Genomic DNA, 17344 nt, shown 5'->3' on the forward strand with positions numbered 1-17344 from the left:
ACCGTATCCCACTGGTTTTCTCCATTCCACCAGGTCTCCGTTATGCTCACTATATCAATATTCTCCTCTAAGACCAAGCACTCCAGTTCTCCCATCTTGGTTCGGAGGCTCCTAGCATTAGCGTACAGGCACTTGTAAGCAGTGTCTCTCTTCAAGTGTCTTTGGCACTTGTGGTTAGGCCTGTGGTAATTTTGCTCTTCTGAATTTATATCCTGTGCCCCTGCTCTCACAATGCCTACTTCTAGGCCTACCCCTTTTAAAATTTCATCATTTCTTTGGTTTTTATCCCAGGGGGGAGGTTTATTCCGAACCGGACCTTTCTCAGCTCCTGTCGGGTTTCCCCCCTCAGTCAGTTTAAAAGCTGCTCTGCCACCTTTTTAATTTTAAGTGCCAGCAGTCTGGTTCCATTCTGGTTCACGTGGAACCCGTCCCTTTTGTACAGGCCCGGCTTGTCCCAAAATGTTCCCCAGTGCCTAACAAATCCAAACCCTTCCACCCGACACCATCGTCTCATCCACGCATTGAGACTGCGAAGCTGGGCCTGTCTGGCTGGTCCTGCGCGTGGAACCGGTAGCATTTCAGAGAAAGCCACCTTGGAGGTCCTGGCTTTCAGCATCCTACCTAGCAACCTAAATTTTGCTTCCAGGACCTCACGGCTGCATTTCCCCATGTCGTTGGTGCCAACATGCACCACGACCACTGACTCCTTCCCAGCACTGTCTACCAAACTATCTAAACGACGGGCGATATCCGCAACCTTCGCACCAGGCAGGCAAAACACCTTGCGGTCTACACGCCCATCACACACCCCACTGTCTATGTTCCTAATGATCGAATCACCCACTACAAGGATCCCTCCACCCCCTGGAGATATATCCTCGGCACGAGAGGATAGCTGCTCATCCCCCAAGGAATGGGTCCCTTCTAAGGGATCGTTTCCCTCTTCCTCAGCTGGATGCTCTCCTTCCCCGAGACCATCGTTGTCCATGATAGCAGGAGAGCTATCATCGTTGGAGTGGGACACAGCTATAACGTCCCTGAAGGCCTCCTCCACACACCTCTCTGCCTCTCTCAGCTTTTCCAGGTCCGCCACCTTGGCCTCAAGGAAATGAAGTCGTTCCCGCAGAGCCAGGAGCTCATTGCACTGAGAGCATACCCACGACTTCTGTCCAACAGGCAGATAGTCGTACATGCTGCAGGCGGTGCAAAACACTGGAAAGCCCCCACACCCCTGCTGGCTTCTTACCTGCATAGTTTTGTTTAAGGTTTATTACGTCAATGGGTTGGAGACTGCGGTTTAGTTGAGGTCAGGGAACAGACGGGCAGAGTGGGGGGCCCTGGCCTCCTCGCCCTGCTGCTGAACTCGCCCTGCTGCTGAACTCGCTCTGCTGCTGAACTCGCCTTGACGCTTTGTCAGCTGGGGCTCCCTCTAGCTCGTGGAGCAGGCTCCCTTGCTAGGGTGCTCTGACTTTATATGTGTGGCTGGTTCCTCCCAGCTACTGCTGCCAGCCAATGATGTGTTACTTGAGGCTGATGGCTATCAGCTGGGGCTTAACTCTTTAGTATTCTCTCAGGCTTCCTTCCTGAGCGAGGGGCAGGGCTGTTTAAGCTTTTGGCTGCTTTTAATCTCAGCAAGGGGCTGCGCCTTCCAGGCAAGTCTTTTGTGTTTGTTGTTTTCCCACCTAGAACAGCCTGACCTTTCTTTAACCCTCTTTTCGCTCTGCTGCTTAACTCGCCTTGATGCTTTGTCAGCTGGGGTCTTGACGCTTCGTCAGCTGGGGCTCCCTCTAGCTCGTGGAACAGGCTGCCTCGCTAGGGTGCTCTGACTTTATATGTGTGGCTGGTTCCTCCCAGCTACTGCTGCCAGCCAATGATGTGTTACTTGAGGCTGATGGCTATCAGCTGGGGCTTCCCTTTCATGCTGATTGATTCCTAGGGACATCAGCTGTGGGCTGTAGTGGAGTGTGGACTCTCAAGAGGACACGGAGAGCAAGAGAGGTGAGGAAAAGTAGAAAAGGGGCGTGGCTATGAGGGCTGTGTGGTGTGCTTATGAAGGGACCCTGCACCTCTGATCACTAGGGATGGGCAAATCTGTCCATTTCAGCATATGTATCTCAGGTGTCAAAGGCCAAGGTAAAGAGAAGATGCCACTATGGTTGTGTAGGTCTTCCTTCACCCCCCTACCCATTTCTTTGTAAGCATGAATTTGACTCATGCCCCAATTGCCTTTTTTAAAAAACAAGCACAATGAGGAAAGGGTTAAATAAATAGAGTTCTGGTTTGCAGAGAGGCGCATGAATCTGCGAAGGGCAGATGTGAAGGCAGCGGCTTTGTGTCCCTTCTCCTTTCTTGGGAAACTGGCTTTTGCATTGCCTCTGCATCAGGAAGAACTGGGAGGTCCTTGAGACGTTCCCAGGGGGTGCGATGCAAAGACCTCAAGGAGAGGGTGAGTTGAAAGCAAGGCCTGGATCCAGCAGAAATGCTAGAGAAGCATAAATAACAAGAGAGCGAGAGCGCAGCATTGCAAACGGAACCTGAGAGACCACATCTAGGAGAGTCTCTGCTAGGGTTGCCAATTTATGGTCTCTTATCTGTGCCTTTGATTAACAGATATTAGCAGTTGATTACATTTATATCTCTGTGCAGCTGATCCGTGCTGCTTTAAAGGGCTCATAGGGCAGGGTTTTTTTTTCTGATCAGCTGGCACCCATGACCCTGTGCTCTTTTGTAATTTTGCTGGGAGCCACAAGTGGGGAGAGTTGATCTTGAGCACAGGTCCTGCTTGTGGGCTTCCCATTGGGGCATCTAGCTGGCCACCGTAAGAATAAGATGCTGGACTACTTGGGCCTTGGGCCTGATCCAGCGGCCAGCCTCTTCTTAATGTTCTTAAAAATCTCTGTAAATGCTAATGATTGTTATTTTTATCTGATCAGCCTGATGAATTGAACACCGATGGCTATTGTAAAATTCTCCAGTGGCTGTTTAGAAAGAGAGCAATGGATCTATTTGGCCATTTGGTGATGGTTCCTAAAGACCACAGAACAAGCAGCTAATCTGCTTAATGTGTTTCTCTGCCCATTCCTATTCCAGTGGCTGTCAGGAAGAAGAAGCCAATACATTTCTAGGCTGTTTGGGAAAGGAGGGGATTTTTATGGTCGCTTGGAAGAAACCAATGACTTTATAGAGCGATCTGGAAAGTTAATGGGTCTCTATGGCCATTTTTTTTAAAAAAAATGTATTTATAAGCCTAGTTTGGGTGCCACCGAGATAGCCTTTCCACCCGTAGGCCCCATCTGCGTACCACTTCTAACAGCCCTGTGAGGGGAACAGATGTCCTAACGACTCTCATCACCCTTAACAAACTACAGTTCCCAGGATTCTTTGGGGGAAGCCATGACTGTTTAAAGTGGTATCGGAGTGCTTTAAACATATAGTGAAGATAGGGCCCTAGGCACCAGCAGATCAAATGGGGAGGGGGAAGGACAGGAACATAGGAAGGAGGTGCCTGATACTGAGTAAGACCACTGGTCCATCTAGCCCAGTATTTTCTACATGTAGCGCTCTAGCATTCCCACCACATGTGAAGCAAGGGTGCATTTTCTGCTGAGCATCTCCAACATTGAAATCAATATACCGAGCAGATTCTGTTTAACCTTGTGGGTTGTTGCTGCCAGGGAGGAAGGAAGTGGGAGGGATGCTTGTGGGATTTTCTGTATCCAGTGCTAAAATGACTAACGTTGGATACCTTGCACCCTGACTTGGGGAGTGAGAGCACCCTTAGCTCCTCTGCCTGAGGCCGCTTGGGCATTCCTGGGGTAGCTTCAAAGTAGAAAAGGCAGCCCTTCAGATATTCCAGCACCAGACAATGTAGGGCTTTGAAAATGAAAGAAAAACAAAATAAAATAAAATCCTGCGCTATAAACTGAGGCCAGAAACTAACTGGGAACTAATGAAGTTGATGGAGTGATAAGTTTCATGTGCAGAAGGGCAACCAAAGCCTCCTCCGGGTGACCTGTTTATTGAGCATTAATCCTGATTTGCTTGCACAAAGCATATGCAGAGGTTGGACTATCTTTACTGAGCATTCATTCTGGTTTGTTTATGGGAAGCTTATAACAACAAGGAGCCTCCATCCTGAATTCATCCTTATTTTCTTGCATGGTGGTTGCGTATCTTCCTGTTATTCATTCATTCATCCCACACTTTTCAATGCATTTCCTAACCTCAAAAAGTCATTTTAAAAAAATAAATGTGGATTTGTTGCATCAGGGCAACAGGTCACTTTAATCCACTTTAATTTTACAGACCCACCCTAATGTTGTGTTTTTAAGGTTTTAAATTCTTTTAAAGGATGTGTTTCAGATTGTTGTATCCTGCCCTGGGACCTCAGGGTGAAGGGTGGGTACTACTACTACTACTACCAACAACAACAACAATAATAGTAAATAGTTCTTGTTTTCCCAGTAAGGTAATACCTCAGTTAAGGAATCCTCCAGGAAGGAAGCTCCTTTTAAGGAAGGCTTATCTAAGGTGAAACTGACTAGCTTTGCTTTGCTATGGATAAGCTTTCATCCTGTGCCTTTGCTTTAAGGTGAAACTGACCTTCCTGTGTCTTTGCTTTGCTATGGATAAACATTCAAGCCTATGACTTTGCATTAAGGTGAAACTGAGTAGCCTGTCTCTTGTCTTTGCTATGGATAAACTTTCAAGCCTGAGCCTTTGCTTTAAGGTGAAACTGGCAAGCCTATGTGTTTGCTTTGCATTAAAGAGATCTCCAAAGGCTGGGGAGAAGAGGATCCAATATGATTCAGAGGAGGGAGAATGGGTGGGTGGGTGTCAGGTAGGCACCCTTTAAAGCCCCTGTTGAAGCTGACCCCACCATCTATGAGAGGGTGTAGGAGCCAATCCCTATGCTTTCCACGTTATTCCTACCTCTGGTACCAAAGTTTCTGTTAAAGAAGTAATGTCCAGGAACACATCTTCTTTGTTAACTGAGGTATTACTATATGTGCTTGAATATCTTCTCCAAAACACTGAGAGTCTGAAGGCAACCTCAAAATGATCAGAGTGCTGGAGCAACTCCCCTATGAGGAAAAGTTGCAACATGTGGGGATATTTCATTTTTAGGAAAAAAGGCGAGTATGGAAGGACATGATAGAGGTTTATAAAATTCATGCATCATGTGGAGAAAGTGGATAGAAAGATTTTTTTCCTCCCGTTCCCATAATACTAGCACCAATGAAGCTGAATGGTGAGAGATTCTGAACCTGTGGCCATCCAGATGTTGTTAGCTTCCAACTCCCATCAGCTCCAGCCAGTGGTCAGGGATGATGGGAGTTGTAGTCCAGCAACATCTAGAGGGCCACAGCTTTGTCATTTTTCAGTTTCATTTTGCATTTGTATGGTTTTTGCATTTCCTTTTTTGTTTTAAGTTGCAAGTTGCTTCAAGACATTTTATGTACGAAGCTACGCATAAATGTGATAAATAACAATAATAATAATTCCATTTCATTTGCAGAGCAAAGAAACATGCCAGGAATAAAAGTGGAAACAGAGGATCCAACCGAAGGTGGACCAGGGGAGACAGACCTTCACATCGTCCAGGTTGAGGCCAGCGGAGAACTTTTGGGGGGAGGAGCCACATGCAAAATTAAGCAGGAACCCAACGAAGGGCTGGAGCAGAGCTGGGAAGGTCCACGGTATGATGTCCCCTTTCCTCAGCCAGGATGGGACAACCCACAGCCATCAATCAGGTCTCAATCAGGAGACATTCCTAAGGATTTTAAATATTCCATCAAGGGATTCACGGATACCAGATGGTGGCCTCATGGAGATTGGGGGGCTCAAGCGCAGCTGGGCATTCCTAGAGAATCCCACCAGGCTGACAAAATCCCAGATCTTTCTGGGAACATATCAGAAAGGAAGATTCTGGGTAAGGACACAGTCAGCTTGGAGGTCCGTTGCTGGCGCTTCCGGCGCTTCTCCTATTGGGAGGCCGAGGGGCCGCAAGAAGTATTTGGCCATCTCTGGGAGCTGTGCCGTCAGTGGCTACAGCCAGAGAGACGCACCAAGGAGCAGATCCTGGAGCTGGTGATCCTGGAGCAGTTCCTGATGATCCTGCCAGAGGAAATGCAGAGCTGGGTCAAGGAGCACGGACCGGAGACTGGTAACCAGGCAGCAGCTCTGGCGGAAGATTTCCTCCTGATGCTGAAGCAGTCTGAGAACCACAAAGAGCAGGTGAGTAAAATGTCCTGTCCCGGCGGGTCATGTCTTCCTTCCAGAGTAGAATGGCAGTTTTGCTTTGTTGTGTTTTCCCTCATGGAGAAGATGATGAAAGAAGCCTGGATCCAGTTCCCTTTGCAGGGCCCAAGGAAAGGTGGCTGCATCTCCCCATGTATCAGAGGAGAAAGGTAATCCGTGTCAAACAATTTGAAACCAATTCATTACAAAATCTTCCCTCCAGACTGGTTTTTTTTCCTGCAGGTGTATTGCGCAACATGTCATTGATGCAATTAGCATTTGCTGTGGATTTTTACTGGACCATCCACACACCATTCTGCTTTATTAGTTGTTCTGCAATCCTACCACATTATTGCCATCTGGAGGGGCGCTCTGGCTCTACAGCGCAACAAAAACTGGACAAAAAAATTAACCGGCGCATTTGCGGTATAAAATGGTTCAGGATTTCAGCAGGAAATTGCGGAACATGCTGTGAGGCGTCCTTCCCTGGCTCTCCCTGTCAGGTTCCTACCTGCTCGTGGTTACTGCCTGTCTCTAGGCACCACCAGGGACTCCACCAGTCCGGACCGCACTCTCTTATGGTTTACCTATCCGCTCTAGCACAGATCTCAACAGATCCCCCTGCTAGGCAACCACCAGTAACGTCCAAATACTAGTATTCCCAGAGACTCTGAATACTGGTATTGTTATTCTCTTCACTGCTGCCACCATTTGTTACAGTTCCCCTTCAGCCTTGGTCATTACCTTACCCTCCCTTCTGGTCTGTGAAACTCCAGCCAAGGATCAGGCCTTTGGTAAACCAAATTAAGTATTTATTAAAGATAACAAAGCTAACAAGATTAACAAGATTTCTTCTTAAGGCACATAAGCATATGGTTTTACTCAATACTAATCTGAACTCCACCCCCCTCCTTCTTCACTCTCTCCTGGCAAACAACTCTCTCAAACCCCACCAAGCAATCCACTCTTTCTCTTCTCCCCCCAGATTCCACAATTCACCACCTCACATTCACCCAGATTTACCTGTCATCCTTTCATTTATACTGTCAGCCATTTTAAACATTCAGCCAATCATCAAGCATTCTATTGCCCATTCACTCCCCCTCCTCTTTCACTACTTACCATGTATACTCTAAACAACCAGCACTTACCATATATACACTAATATATAGGAACATCACATTTCCCCCCCCTTAAACAACGGCAGAGTATTATTCCTGTTCCAGGATTTATACGTCGCGTTAACAAATAAAAGTCTCTATGGGGAAAATGTCTTTCTTTGTTCCTCTGTCTGGTCACGTCACTGCAGTCCCAGCCACTTGCCTGGAAAGTCCATCGGCCAGTACATTGTCCTTGCCTTTGATGAACTGGAAGTCCACTTGATAGTCCTGTAGGGCCCAGGACCACCTCTGCAGCATAGTGTTATGGTTTTTCATAGTCTGCAACCATAACAAGGCCCGATGATCCGTAGTCACTGTGAATCTTCGTCCCCACACGTATGGGCGCAACTTGTTCAGTCCCCACACGACCGCTAGGCACTCCTTCTGGACCGACGAATAGTTTTTCTCCCTCGGCGTCAGCTTGCGACTCAGGTACGCCACTGGATGTCTGGTGCCTTCTCTCTCCTGCAGCAAGACGACTCCCAGCGCGAGGTCCGACGCATCTGTAGCCACGATGAATGGTTTCTCATAGTCTGGTGCTATTAATATGGGTCCTTGGCACAAGGCTTGCTTCAGTAGATCAAAAGCCTTCTGACATTCATCCGTCCATACCACACGCTCAGAACACTTCTTCTTTGTTAATTCATGCAAGGGGGTTGCTATTTCCCCAAAATTTCTCACAAACTTCCTATAAAATCCAGCCACACCCAGAAATGCCCTTACTTGTTTTTTGGTTAAGGGGATCGGCCACGCTTGTATTGCCTCCACCTTGCTCCATAAGGGGGTGATTTTCCCACTCCCCACCTTATGTCCTAAATAGATTACTTCCTTTAGTCCAAACTGGCATTTCTTAGCTTTTATTGTGAGGCCTGCTTTTCTTAAGGCCTCCAATACTGTTGTCAGGTGTTGGACATGCTCAGGCACCGACTTGCTAAAAATGGCCACGTCATCGATATAGGCCACTGCAAAATCTGACATGCCTCGCAACACAGTATTGATTAGCCTCTGAAATGAACTTGGTGAGTTTCTTAGTCCCGTGGGTAAGGTCACAAACTCATATAACCCATCTGGTGTACTGAAGGCAGTTTTGGCTCTGGATTGCTCGTCTAGTTCCATTTGCCAAAATCCTTTACAGAGATCTAGTGTAGAGATAATGGTTGCTGCCCCCAATAACTCTAACATTGCGTCTACCCTAGGCATAGGATACGCATCTGGGACAGTAATTTTATTGATTAGCCGATAATCAATGCAAAACCTTGTCGTTCCATCTTTTTTCGGAACCAGGACAATACTTGAGGCCCAGGGACTGATGGATTCCCTGATCACTCCTAATTCCAGCATCTCTTCCACCTCCTTTTTGATCTCATTCAAAACTTTCCCATTCACACGGTACGGAACAGATCTGATTGGGGCATGATCTCCAGTATCAATGGAATGTATAACTATACTGGTTCGGCCAGGTTTGTTGCTAAAGAGATTCCTATAGGTTTTCAAAACTCTCAGAATCTCCTCTTTTACTTCCTCCTTCACCTCCTCTGACCATTCCACTTGATCTACCCCTCCTTTGTCTTTGCTTTCCTGTACCAAATCTGGAAGTTCAGGCCCACTTCCCTCAGGGAATAAGGTAACTTGCAACACCTTTGCATCCCTGGTATGGTAAGGCTTTAACATATTTACATGAACCACTTTGCTTTTGTTTAATTGGTCTGTGGTGATTACATATGTCACTGTGTCAAGCCTTTCTCTGATGGTATATGGTCCTTCCCAGTTAGCCTGTAATTTGTCATGTTTCCTGGGTATGAACGCCATAACCATATCTCCCACATCATACACACGTTCTCTGGCTGTTCTGTCATACCAGTAACTTTGCTTCTCCTGTGCATTACTCAAATTCTCTTTCACCACTTCCATCATTTGTTTCACTGGTTCACATTCATCCTTTCTCTCAGCAGGCATCCACAGTCTATATAAAATCCCATTCTCACACACAACTTGATTCCTCAGTTTGTCAGTGAAAGGAATCTGTTGGGTCAGCGCTTGTTCCTTTATCTGCTTCAGACATATCTTTATGCAGCTCTTCCCTGAATTGATCTGCTTCTTCCCCAGAGACCACTTGATACAGTTTGTCTTCTTCAGCAGGCCTGCTAGTGGTTGCTATGGTGACCTGAGGCTGGTTAACAGATTCCACCCTGTTTGTTTCAGCCCCCCTTAATATGGCTTCTTTTTCTCTGCCAGTTTGCTGTCTGGTCACTACATATATTTTCCCCTGTGCCACCATAACATCTCTTCCCAGTATTACTGGTTCTTGTTGCTGGGCATTAATACCAACTTTATATTGGCCCTTTCGGCCTCTCCATTCCATTTTCACTAGGGCCACAGGCAAACTCTCTGGTTGACCCCTCACTCCTTGGATAGTCACTGTTTCCTGAGGTAATATTACCTCAGATTTTATTAAATCTGGCCTCAGTAATGTCTGAGCGGCACCAGTATCAAGCAATGCCCAATAATTTGCCCCTTGTACTCTCACTTCCTCTCTCAGACTTGAATCAAGGTCTGTTACTTCTGTCCAGTTTATCTGGCAAAACTGAACCTTTTTCGCTGTTTCTAAAGCCTTGGGCTCTGTTTTCACTGCCCTTGTCTGAGCAGGATTATTACTGGGGTTGGCAGCCTCACATTGAAAACGTAGGTGCCCTGGTCTACCACATTTGTAGCATAATTTCTCCTCACTTTTAGGGTACACAGATCCACTCTGGGGTGTCCTGTGCCCTTCAGATTTTAATGGAGGACTCACTCGCTGTGGTACCACATCCCTTCTGCCAGCACTATATGGTCTGGGTTTAAACTCTCTTGATGTTTTCCCCACCCAGCCAGTTCTATTGGAGGCGAAGTGATCCGCCAACTCTGCGGCCTCCTGCACAGATGTAGGGGAACGGTCTTTGACCAGGAGCCTTATTTCTGGTGGTAACTGATGGTATAATTGATCCAGTATCATGAGGCTTTTCACCTCTTCCACTGACTGAGCTTTGGCACTACTCATCCACTTTCCAAATATATCCATCAACTTTGCTCCAAGTTCCACAAAAGACCTCCCTGTCTGTATCTGGCAATTTCTGAAAAGCCTTCTAAAATAATCAGGCCCCAGTCTGAATCTTTTAAACACTGCTTCTTTGAATTCAGCATAGGTGATGGGCTTGTCTGAGGGGAAATATTGGTATACCTCAGCCAATTCCCCTTTAATCAGGTTTGATAAATACTGCATGTATTTATCTTCAGGTAGCCCCCACAACTGAGCTGCTTTTTCAAAGGTGCTGAGGTAAATTTGAGGATCTTGACCAGGCTCATAGACAGCAAAGTCCTTTGGAGTAATTTTTATTTTTGCTCCATCTCTCTCTTTCCTTGTCTCCTCAGAGTGAAATTTCTCTCTATCAAATTTTAACTTTTCTACTTGTAATTCAGCATCCAATGCTCGTTGCTTCTCCCTCTCCTCAAACCCCAATCTCATTCTCTCAATTTCTAACTCCCTCTGTTTTTCCTTCTCTGCACCTTCCATCCTCAATCTCTCAGCTTCCAACTCCCGCTGTTTATCTTTTTCCTCAGCCTCCATCCTCAATCTCTCAGCTTCCAACTCTCTCTGTTTTTCCTTCTCTGCACCTTCCATCCTCAACTTCTCTCTCAAGTACTCTATATAAGCGGGATTGCTTAAATATCCTTCTGGGGTCTCTTCTCTGACAGGTTGTTTTTGCTGGGCAGTTGCAAATCCTATAAGTGCTACCCTCAATTCATCTACCCCTTTACCCTCATGAGGTAAATTGAATGTTATGCACTTCTCCACCAGCTCCTCTCTTTTCATTTTTATGTATTCAGCCATGGTGTTTGAGTTCACTCACTCTTTGCCACACACTCTTTGCCAGTCACTCTCACAAGAAATCTTGTTTTGTTATTTCTGTTTGCCACACAACTATTAGGGATAGTCTAGTATTCGTATCTCACTGCTACAGCCAACACCTGTGACGTAGTCTCCTTTGTCACCACGTGTCTTTGGGACTCTCTTTGGTTCGTATCTGGATTCTCTGTTGTTCGTATCCCACCGCTACTGACACCACATGTGAGGCGTCCTTCCCTGGCTCTCCCTGTCAGGTTCCTACCTGCTCGTGGTTACTGCCTGTCTCTAGGCACCACCAGGGCCTCCACCAGTCCGGACCGCACTCTCTTATGGTTTACCTATCTACTCTAGCACAGATCTCAACAGATCCCCCTGCTAGGCAACCACCAGTAATGTCCAAATACTAGTATTCCCAGAGACTCTGAATACTGGTATTGTTATTCTCTTCACCGCTGCCACCATTTGTTACAGTTCCCCTTCAGCCTTGGTCATTACCTTACCCTCCCTTCTGGTCTGTGAAACTCCAGCCAAGGATCAGGCCTTTGGTAAACCAAATTAAGTATTTATTAAAGATAACAAAGCTAACAAGATTAACAAGATTTCTTCTTAAGGCACATAAGCATATGGTTTTACTCAATACTAATCCGAACTCCACCTCCCTCCTTCTTCACTCTCTCCTGGCAAACAACTCTCTCAAACCCCACCAAGCAATCCACTCTTTCTCTTCTCCCCCCAGATTCCACAATTCACCACCTCACATTCACCCAGATTTACCTGTCATCCTTTCATTTATACTGTCAGCCATTTTAAACATTCAGCCAATCATCAAGCATTCTATTGCCCATTCACTCCCCCTCCTCTTTCACTACTTACCATGTATACTCTAAACAACCAGCACTTACCATATATACACTAATATATAGGAACATCATACATGCATTGGCTGGAAACGAAGCAGTATGTCCACCCGGAAATGTTGCAGGTGCAAAAAGTATTGGAAACAGGATCACGTCTAACCACCGCAGTACAATCATGAGCACGAATTATCATGAACGCACAATAAAAAGGGACATCTGCATGTAGTTCAGGAGAAGGATAATCAGTATCCATTCAAAGCCAATTCATTACAAAACCTTTCATCAAAAAGTGTCAGCTAATGGAGTGCCTTGTTTATAAATCACAGTATCTCAATCATTTTGATTTTTCTACAGTGCCCTGGAGTGTCTGATGTAGCGTTGCTCCAGAGCATTGCAGGAGAATCAAAATGGCAGGTGACTTCCCAGATCTAGGATGCTTCCAGGTGACCCATTTAGGATATTCATCCTGATTTCTTTGAAGGGAGATTAGACGATGCTAGTTGTCTAGTGAGCATCCATCGTGGTTTTGTTTGCGGGGAGGCTAGATGAGCAAGCATCAAAGCAAGCCTTTTATCCCACACTTTCCATTGCATTTCCTGCCACTTTCCTTATCCCCCAAATGCTAATATTTTGGGGAAATTAGTTTGTTGCACAAAACCCTCCAATCAACCTGAATTTTGACAGTATGTTATTGAATCCTGCGTGAATATAGCAATAGTCTGGAAGTGCCCCAGCGACCAGTTAAGCCCACACTTGGGGAGCAAGGGGGGGCACCGATATGGACGAGGGTGACCAGTACAGGATATTTTGCCCCAGGGGCTCCTTTAACTTCCTACCTCTTGCCTAAAGTATGCCCTGGCCTTTCTTTCAGGCACCGTTTGGGCAGGATCTGTCAGACACTACCACGATGCAGCTTTCTACAGAGGCCAAGGAGGAGGGCAAGGCAGAGACCACCATTCCAGGCAAGTATTAATGCGGTGACAAATCAGTGGATTTTATTGGGTGTCCAAGGTGCTTGCCATGTGGTGGGCACTTTAGATTCCTGCTGTGTGAAATCCAGAGTGCACCTAAACTCCAAACACCAGTATAAAGGCCAAGAATGTGATCCATGAGCCCAAAGATCCCCTGCTCAAATGTTTTCCTCAGCTGGATCTGCAGATCTGCAGTTGAATAAAAGCGGTGGAGTCCAGAGGGGGTACAGGAATACCTCGCATTAACGTATGCAATGGGTCCAGAGCGAGTATGTAAACCGAAAATGTACTTAAAGTGAAGCACTACCTTTTTTCACTTGCTCCACCACTGTGCCACCTCTCCTTCACGCGGAGCCTCAAAGCCCCGCGCTAAAGCCTCGGCTGCTGCGCTGCCGCGTCTCTCAGCTGATTGCAATCGCGCCTCCCAGCTGATGCGAGGTCACGTCTCTTTCCACTCCCCCACCGAAAGAACAGGCCAGAACCAAAGGTTAAGTGTCTGTTCTTGCGAAGCGAAGTACATAAACAGGGGAATGGTGCTACTGTATGTCTGTACTTGCGAGTGTCTGTAAAGTGAAGGTCCATATAGCGGGGTATTCCTGTAGAATGGGCTCTGTTGCTTCAGACTTGTAGAGGCGGAATCATGGTTTTGAAAGCTCTTATATAAAAATAGCACAGGAAATGCTTTGTGCATGGAATCCCTAGAATTCTGTGAGAGAGGTACCGAGCATATGCCACACTACAGGTTTAGACTGGGGCATTCCCTTTCCCCAGAGGATCCTGGGTATGTTCCCTTCTTTAACACTTCAGGACTCGGACTTCCGGGAAGGGTGACTTAGCCTGTGCCTGCTTTTGAGACGGGCTCCTGCCTCAAAAGAAGCTTATTCAGATATATCAGTCAGTTTTTTCTTTTTTTTTTGACTGATTAAACTTCTCCCGGGTAGGGAGAAACGAAGAGATTAACCTCAAAGCCTATTTTTGTTGGGACGACCAGATCTCATTAATTTATGGGACGAGGTCCAGCCGACGAAGGTGGGACGGATTTTCAACAGCAAGCTCTATCTGTTAAAGCGAACGTTCATCTTATCTTCTAAGAGAGAACGCACTAACAGGCAAGCACCCTTCTTTCTATATTTTTCTTTTACTTGACTTAAATTGTTGCTGTTTAAAAGAGATTTGCCAGATTGATCGGTTTTTGACATCTCACTGGGGAGCCGTAACTTCTCTCTGCTACGCACTAATTAATAGCTTATCTCTGTTTTTGTTGCAAAAAGCTGTCCTGGATTTGCATTCTAAAGATATACACAGAAGAGGGATTTCTATTCCAGATTTTTATTTTGAAAAATATTATACTGTTTTGAGACTACTCTCTTTTTGGTCTATTTTATTTTGACGAATCTGTTTCTTGACGATTGCCATTAATTGTTTCGATCCTGGGAACTGCATTTTGTTTACTTAACTATTGGAGAGATAAGGCTGTCTGCTCTGTTTATACTGTGATGTCACCAAGTTTGGAGTATTAACCCAATTGTTGCTGAAATAAGAAGTGGTTTTCCTATATTTTTCTTTTAAAATGGCAATTAAGAAAGTGGCTGAAAATCTGGAAATAACTATGTTTCAGAAAATAATGGATGAGATTGAGATAATGAAAATTGAATTGAGTAAAATGAAGCAGGAGATTAAAGATGTAAGGGTCCCTGTGAGAGAGGTGACCCTGGAAGGGGTCCCTGTGAGAGAGGAGACCCCGGAGATTGGAACAGGGGTCCCTGTGAGAGAGGAGACCCTGGAGACTGGAATAGGGGTCCCTGTGAGAGAGGAGATCCCGGAGATTGGAACCAACGTGGAACAGGAACAAGATTTGGAGTCTATGGACTTTAGAAATAAAATCTATTGTTTGGAACTCAATGTTATCTCTGAAGAAATTAATGAAGATTCTAGAGATAAAGTTATCAATGGCATGGACTATCTTCTGGACTGGAATGATGTGATGGAGCCTAATATAGAGAAAATCTATGGACTTAACTGCAGCCATGTGACAATGGAAAAACTTTTAAGAGATGACCCAGTGTATTTTGAAAAAAAGAACAGAGATATGATTTTACAGCAGTATTTCAGCAACCTATTCAGAATGGATGGCAAGAAAATATTTGGGATAGAGGTAATTCCCATCAGACTCTTACTATATGACTATGGCTTTGACAGCAAGATTATTATGGAATACTGATAATGGAAGATTGGATATTGAAATTACTGGACTTAACAAGACTACTGAAGATGGAAGATGGAAAATGGAATTACTAGAGATAATAGAACAATGGCTACTGAAATTACTGAACCTAACAGATTCTGATGTGATGGATTAATTGAAATGTTTATTTTGACTATGGTTATGACAATAAGATTATCATAATTAGTAATGAGATGGATTAATCGATATGCTTATCTGGAAAAAAAAATTGATAGATATATTTCTTAAAGAATTGAAACCTCTCTTTGACTTTTTGTGGAAAGAATAAAGTAATGTTTATGAGATTTGATGATTAAGTAAGATAACTACTGGAGGAAAGTGATTTTATAATATGACTTAAGAGACAGGATTGTTATATATTATAGACTTATAACTGATTTGATCTTTGACAAATGGGAAGTCAATATTTTACTCTTTATTTTTTATTTTTGTTTTTTTTTCTTTTTCTTTTTTTCTTTTTGTTTAACTATTTTTGATTTTGTTTTTTGTCTTTGAATGTTTTATGATTTTGTCTTGTATGTTTTATGAAAATCTGAATAAAAATTATTGAAAAAAAAAAAAAAAAACACTTCAGGACTCTACTGTGTCATGTTGCTGTATGTGTGGAGGTTGCCTCAGTTATGCGTTCTGAAGTATCCGTGTCACAGGAGCATCTGCACCATGCACCTCGATGCGTAGATTAGCTTTACTTTGTAGATTGGCTCTTACTTGGCTATGTGTCCTTTGTTTGGTGCGTGTGACTGTTTTAATGAGTCTCTGTTTTATTCCAGCAACTGACTGGCAAGCAAATGTGAAAGAGGAGCCAGAGGAGGAAGAAGATCTTCCTCTGGAAGGTTCTGAGCCAGGAGACATCCCCAGAGCCTCATGGGAAAGCGCCGAAGGGAAATGTCTCCAGGTTCCTGCAATGGAACCGGTGCCTGGGCGTTTGCAGAGTCAAGAAAATCACCTGGAAAACCATCCTTGGAAAATGATGGAGCAAACCTTTCCCTGTGAGGATGCTCACATAGCCCCACCTGAAAGGGCCTTTCAAGATGGCATGCTCAGGCGTAAGAGAAAGAGGGTGGGTGCGGATGGTGGGAAAAGCCTGCGCCAGAGCTTTGACCTTCTGGAGAAGCAGAGACTGCAGACTGGAGAAAAGGCATATAAATCCTCAGAATGGGGGAAGAGCCTCAAGTTGAGGCTGCACCTCAACATGCCTGAAAGAAAATACCTGGGAAGGAAATCCTCCATCTGGTCAGACTTTGGGAAAAAGTTCCCTCAGCCTTACGATGTCCCTCAACCCCAGGAAATCCAGGCACGGACCAACAAGCATGTATGTTCAGAGTGCGGAAGAACCTTCAGCAGGCAATCCCACCTCCTTATACATCAACGCATGCACACCGGAGAAAAACCGTACACGTGTTCAGAGTGTGGGAAGAGCTTCAGCTATAGCTCAGTCCTTACAGAACATGAAAGAATCCACACTGGGGAGAAGCCTTACGAGTGCTCGGACTGTGGGCAGACCTTCAGCCGCAGGTCATACCTCATTCAGCATGAGAGGACCCACACGGGAGTGAAACCTTACGAATGTGCAGAGTGCCAGAAATGCTTCACGCGTCGCAGTGGCCTTCTTCGCCATCAGAAGCTCCACATGGCAAAGAAGCTGGGTTGAAAGCACAGTCCCCCCACTCTTTTTTTACTATGCATTAAAGATAATAATATTGAGTCTTCACAGCTGCTGGAGAATCTTATGAATAAATATGTAGGTTGTGCATTTTTAAAAAAAATTGTTTCTGTAAGAATTGTCTTGCTGGATCAGACCAAAGTTTATTTCATTTCATTTATTTCCCACTTTTCCGTCAAAGAGTTCAGGGCAGCACACAGGGCACCCCCTCTTTTAGCCTTACAACAGTCCTGTAAAGTAGATTAGGCTGAGGGACAGTGACTGGCTCAAGGTCACACAGTGAGCTACATGGCTGAATGGGGATTTGAAGTCTGGTCTCCCAGGT

At 45.2% G+C, this 17344-nt stretch overlaps 1 protein-coding gene across 4 annotated transcripts; it reads left to right on the plus strand.

Annotated features, from left to right (window-relative positions):
* Window positions 1-1869: 1869 nt before the first annotated feature.
* On the plus strand, window positions 1870-17131 carry LOC133381150 (zinc finger protein 397-like). Of its 4 annotated transcripts, none has more exons than XM_061619774.1 (4): window positions 1870-1998; window positions 5519-6237; window positions 13012-13102; window positions 16127-17131. In XM_061619774.1, exons 2-4 carry the CDS (start codon window positions 5530-5532, stop codon window positions 17005-17007), a joined length of 1680 nt encoding a protein of 559 aa, XP_061475758.1. In that variant the 5' UTR covers window positions 1870-1998; window positions 5519-5529; the 3' UTR covers window positions 17008-17131. The 4 variants fall into 4 exon arrangements, with proteins under 4 accessions (XP_061475758.1, XP_061475756.1, XP_061475757.1 ...); XM_061619772.1 differs by lacking the exon at window positions 1870-1998 and adding an exon at window positions 2009-2133; XM_061619773.1 differs by lacking the exon at window positions 1870-1998 and adding an exon at window positions 2155-2446 and having other exon boundaries at window positions 16127-17130.
* Window positions 17132-17344: the final 213 nt, after the last annotated feature.

This window comes from Rhineura floridana, chromosome 3 (assembly GCF_030035675.1).
Source record: "Rhineura floridana isolate rRhiFlo1 chromosome 3, rRhiFlo1.hap2, whole genome shotgun sequence".
Lineage (NCBI taxonomy): Eukaryota > Metazoa > Chordata > Lepidosauria > Squamata > Rhineuridae > Rhineura > Rhineura floridana.